At 44.0% G+C, this 6000-nt stretch overlaps 1 protein-coding gene across 1 annotated transcript in view; it reads right to left on the bottom strand.

Annotated features, from left to right (window-relative positions):
- Positions 1-1574: 1574 nt before the first annotated feature.
- Positions 1575-6000, bottom strand: part of UMODL1 (uromodulin-like 1) — a 55059-nt gene continuing 50633 nt past the window's right edge. The window contains 2 exon segments of the mRNA XM_010131073.1: positions 1575-1762; positions 4389-4473. Of these exon segments, the coding sequence (XP_010129375.1) occupies positions 1575-1762; positions 4389-4473 (273 nt within the window).

The raw sequence follows: 6000 nt of genomic DNA, 5'->3' as shown, positions 1-6000 counted from the left end.
AAAATTTATATAAAATATAAAATCTAATTACTTAAAAAGTAATTAGAGGACAGAGGAGCTGAGTAGTCCCAGCATCTGAAAGGAGCCATTTGCTGAGACTCCAACACGTTGTATAAGCGTTATGAGCCTGACATTATCTTTTATGCTACAGCTTTAGTGCACAACTCCAGAATTCCCATTACTAACAAGTAATGCAATCACCCACGACCCATAAGAGCAGAATGATGAAGGAAAGCGAGCTCTTCTTCTCTCTGTGGAGAGTTTCAGTGGCTTCCTATACAGGTTTTAATTTAATGGACCTAGATACGCCCTTTATGCTAGATCATGGCTCCCTAGCGGGACCTGTACCCCTGTTGGAACCGTACAGCTGCTGGAGCTGTACCAAGGACACCTGGGTACCTCCCCTTTGGGCTGCCAACAGGCAGCCCTGCCCTACAGGGATCTCCTAGGAGCTGCCCATAGATGACTACAGAGGGTGGCCTCCATAATGTACGACAAAAGGAAATAGAGCTGATAGTGACTACTCAAGGCTTTACAAGCAGAGAGCTGGAATACACAGTCTCCCCCAACCTTTCTCTGTGCTACATAGTAAGCGTTATTGTACTTGATTAAGCAAGCCAAATTATCTGCAAATAGCATCATGATGAGTCTAGTGAATTTACTGTGGTAAATGATAGCTGCATTGAGGCCTCCATCAGGAAGGAGTTACTGACTAACGCTAGTAACAATGTCAAATAAACCTGTTCCCAGAGACAGAATTGGATCAGATCTGCAGTAAAACACCCTTGAGTTGTGAAGTAATGTTAGGTGTTCTTTTACAGCAAGACAGCTTTCTCACCTATCTCTCCATCTCTTAAAGGGGCAAACATACAAATGGTGGTGAGCACCTAGAACATACTCATTTTATAGAATAAGTGCTGAGTCCTAAGGTATCCTGGAAAAGTGTTAAATACCCAACTTGCAGAGGCAGAACGTGTAGTAGTGGTTAACCCTCCTCAGAGCAGTCTTTTGAGACTCTCTGCAGGCACTCTTCAGCACTGTGTATGCATTACCAATATTTCAAGCTCTTTACATCTAACATCCCCCTATTTTCTTGAAAAACACCCCCTCAAAACAAACCAAACCAAAACAAAACCAAACCAAGCTTTTGGGGATAACTTCTGAGGCAAATTAGCTTCTGAAGGAGATTTATAAAGAGAATGATGAAGTTTCTCTCCTTTATTATGCTAATCCATGATCCAAACCCAAAAGTTATATGCTTTTTGTGGAAATGGTTATTGGTGGTCTTCCAAAGTGGTGTGTTATGTACTCTGACTGAGACTAAAGCCATGAAGGAAGATAGAGAATGCTGTCTTCCTCCCCTGTAGTCCACAGCATTTTAAAACAGGCAAGAATAGCAGTCATTTCATTCTTACTCCTAAGACCTTCGCCCACAGCAAACCAAACAGGAGGTTCAAATACCCTGAAACAGAGGATGCTCATCTGCAAGTATTTAACCATATGGGGAAGAGATAAACAGCTAAAGAAAGTAACTGACGATAATTCAGTACTTGCATCTATTAATCTGGAAATCTCTAGTCGTAGAACACTCGGTAGCTGAAGTTGTCAGACTTGGTTCTGAAGTTGTATCTTCCCGTCTTTCGCTGGTAGTGGAAAATCAGAAGGCTCACAACTCCCAGCACAAAACCAAGCACAGCAAAGGCAATGAGGATGATGTATCCAACTCCCATTCCAGCTTCCTTCTCTCTCTTCAAATCAGATGCTAGAAAAAAAGAAAAAAAAAAAGAAGTGAAAGAAAAAACCTTTTGAATTCTTAAAACTGTTCCTGGGTAAGAAACAAGCCTTGCCTACAAAGCAGCCAATGTGCATGCTGAAGCACACGGAAGTGAATTGGCCTTTTGAAGAGGGCGATTCTCATGGAAAGGTCTGTGAGCCACAGTCCAAACTGTCTTTTTACATACAAGAGTAGAGTCCCCGCAGACAAGAGTGTAATGTGTCCTTGGGATTGGACTCTACATTCTTCTGTTAAGAATTAAAGGAGCAGCACTGGTTACTTTTTGAAATGCTGCCTTACTTGCAGAACGACCCTCGAGGTGAAGCACTCTCCTATGCTAATCCTGCCCCCATTCATCTCTGTTTGTTAAAGAACATTTGATTTGCTTTTATCTCATATGTAACACTTCTTTAAACACAAAGTATTCAGGGAAGGATTCTCCATGCATGCTGGGTCTCGAAGCTCCCATTCTAGCCAGGAGAGATCTGGCTTGGGACAGTCAGTGGCAGCGGGTAAGTGAGTCACACTGAAGTGGTCACTACGGGCTCATCTCGGTAGCCTGTGCATAGGCACCTAGTGCCACCTGAGAAGCCCAAGGGTGTCTACAGTGTCTGCACAGACCTAGCAGACATGGCGTGGGGCCTACAGCAGACCTACGGTGTTTTGGAATGGCGCCCAGACCCTGCGGGGAAGGAGCATCCCGGGTCATGAGCACTAAACGGCCATGTGTGGGCAAGAGCCAATTCCCTGTTGCCAGCAGTCTCCCTAGGCTCCACTGATCACCAACAACCTGTATTTGCCTGGTTCACATGCAGACAATTCCATGTATTTTTTCCAAATCTGCGAGGGGAATCCCCTCTCATTTAACATTGTGCTTCTATTCGTGATCGTCCATGTACTCTTGCTCACTTATAACTCATCCCTGTAAATGCTTGATGCACCTACAAAAACATCCATTTGTCTGCCTACATTTTCAGGACAGCGCTTACTTAGCCAAACGCTCGTGCAATACCTGAGGTGCATGGAAGATGGATGCTATTGCATCCATGCCCATAATTAGAGACAAGATCTTTGGCCATGGGGCACCGTTGGCAGCCACAGAGGCATGCAGTAGTGGTGTCCAAGCTATGCAACATCCAGGGCATCACTCCAAGACAGGCCAAAGCGGTATTGCATAATACGCTTAGGCTTATTTCTGAATTTCAGTATGAAACAAAGGGATAAAAAAAGAAAATGCACAGTGGAAAAGGCAGCCTGTGGCCAGACACAGACCAGGCCTTCCTGAGGACATGTGTCAGTGGTCTTTGTACAGCGCGTGGCCAAGCAGTATCGGCAGAGCAGTTTTTCATGTTTCACTTCAGCAGCTCACCTGACATCATAATTCATGCTGTCTCCAACACAGACATGCATCTCTCTGTCCACATCTAGCCTCACACTTAGGATGTGAAGTGAGTATCCACACTGGAAATTGGGGACAACATCTAGTAGTGTCATCTGTGCCTCAGTGAGTCAACGTAGTACAGCCCAAATGAAGCTCCCTTCTCCAGAGTTCCTTTTGTGTAACGACCATTTTCCAACACTAGAAATGCGTTGGGGTCTCCAATGAAAATGGGAGTGAGATCTATTTGATGTGAAAGCTGTACTAATTGCTAGGTGTTTTAAAAAGAACCAATTCAGAAATGAACACTGAAGGTCTATTCTAACAGACTAATACTTGGCTATAATGGAAGAAAAATACAATTAGCGAAATCAGAGCCAGTTTCTAGGTCCAAAAGAACATTGTGACCATCACAGCAGAAGATGAAAAAATAGCCTGAACCCACTAATGGTCCAGCAGAGCATTGTGACTGACAAAACAGGCAACCAGCAGGAGGAAAGGGGGTGACTTCCTTCTGTTCACAGTAGCCATGTGTTAAAACTCTGACACTGGTGTGTACAAATGCTCCCAATGAGTGTTTTACACTAACAAAATACGAATGCAAATGGCTGGAGCAGGCCAAATGATTGAAAACGTGAGAGGTCAGGGGTGTCCTTGAAAACATCACTCGGGGTAAATGAGAAAGAGCAGAGGCATAACAGGTTAGACCTTGCTTGCACACAGTGCTGGTGTTCGCTCTCTATCAACCTGTGCTGTACCACTGCACCACATTAAAGAAGATGCTGTGCATCAGCCGTGCTCTGCCACTTTCTCTCATGGCAGTAATGAATTCAGCACCAAGGAGTCTGGGGAAACACAACAATACCATCTCCTCTGCTTTTGGACTTCCGAGCTCGCTATAATTGCAGTCTGACAACAGAGTACAGTAAACGCATGAAAAACTGATTGCAATCCAAAACACTGGAGCTGCTCTCACACTTTACGATTGTAACACAAAACACTTTATCCTCTTCCTTTTTAGATTCCCTTGACAATCTGACACTTTGCCAAAGAGGTGACATGCCTTTCTACACTGCCATACGGCTTCAGTAAGAACCGCCTGCTCCTCAAAAAACTATGCAGAGGGGCATGAAAAAGTTGTATCACAGGTCTTCAGGTTCCTTAGCCAGTGAAAAAGAACCTTGAGATGATAGTTACTCTGTGTCCCCTTTTTGTAGGCATTTACTCACAACTCACCAGCTGATTTACACAGTGGTCCCCAGGATGTTCTGTCTGTAGCAATGGTTTCACCAGTCTTCAGGGATCGAACCGCGTGGCATCTCTGCAACAATCAATTAAAACTCCCAACAAGTAATGCAGCTTACTAATCAAAAATACAAAGCCTTCTGCTGAGTATGTGAGAGCCCAGTGCTGTTCTCACCCACTGGGGTTTTTGTTTCTTAATGTTATGCTTTGTTAAACTGAAATTAACACCAAATGGAAGTTCAAAAGAAATGGCATTAGGAAAACGTCAGTATAAAATGTGTAATTAGTCACACTGAAAAACACTGCTGTGAACAGATATTTCACACTGACAAACTCTTTCTTTTCATTAACTTTTTGTTTGTTTTAGCAGAACCTTCTGGGAGAATAAACTTCTCACCATTTCTATGTGCCAGGGTTTTGTAAACATTTTTGTTCGGATGTTTCTACTGCCCACAGCAGGCACAGCAGATACTAGAACCAGCACTAGCAAAAGCAGCAACAACTTTCAGCCCCTGCCAAGCTGTGTGTCATTTTAAAGCAACACACGATTCTTCAGTGACGTGGGAACTACTAGTTTGAAATCCCTGTTCTGTGAAACCTTGGGGATTAGCCGCTTTAGCTTTGTGCGAGTAGCACTGGCAGAATATAGAGCACATCTGGCTTCTGCACACTTCCTCAGTAGGACTCTTCAGTTTGTTTCCTACCTTCTTGTTTTAAGTTGCAACCTAAAGGTCTCTGGTGGGAACAGTACCTGTTGAGGATATTCAAAAGATACTGTAGTTCACCTGGAAGTGCACATAAAACCCAAGAAACCGCAGTACCATACTACAATCAGCAAAAGCAAGCAGGGAAGCTCAAGGGTTTCTCACCATCGTGTCTACGCAGGAATGTCTCACCAACGTTGCCAGCTTGGTTGCACTGAAAAGCCTCCACAATCCACTGCCAGCAACGGCGTTTTAGCTGAGTCAGCCCCCAGCCTACCCATGTGGCTATGACTGGGCTGCCCTCGAATAATTTTCCTAGCTAGGCAGATCCAGAGAATATGGTTACATAGCTGCTCCCTGATGTCAATGATTCTTTGGTTCCACATGGCCACAGAGCAGTCACATCCCACCAAACATATGCGTGGTGGTGACACACCATTACTCTTCCCACTCAAAGTTATGTTTCTTATTTAGTTCTTACTACATTGCTCCCCACCCTATTCTTTTTCTGCTCTAAACTTCGGGGCACCTTACTCTTCTCTGCCAAGAAAACAAGGAATAAAAAGACTGAGTAAGAAGAAATAACACAGGATGCAAGTCTCAATTTTGTGGGCAAAGAGCTGAAGGAAATCTGCCCTGAAGCAAGTCGGTGTTCTCCAGAGCAGCAGACAGATCGGAGGATCAGATCCTAGACCTTGGGCGGTTTCCCAGCCATCTCACTTTATTTCCAAATATACACTCTGTTCTTGCTTTGATTTTCCTTGACCTTTGCACATCCTGCAGCTCCCCCTCCCTTCTTTGTAAAAGCCTTTGTCATCCTTTGTAGATATGCCTAGCACTTGTCTTTTCTGCATAACATTTTAAGCACAATCTAAGATGCTGAATTCACTAACTTTTCA

This window comes from Buceros rhinoceros, unplaced genomic scaffold (genome assembly GCF_000710305.1).
Source record: "Buceros rhinoceros silvestris isolate BGI_N320 unplaced genomic scaffold, ASM71030v1 scaffold10422, whole genome shotgun sequence".
In the NCBI taxonomy this organism is placed as follows: Eukaryota; Metazoa; Chordata; class Aves; order Bucerotiformes; family Bucerotidae; genus Buceros; species Buceros rhinoceros.
The sequence above is the reverse complement of the archived record's forward strand: the minus strand, read 5'-3'. Positions and strand labels throughout refer to the sequence as shown.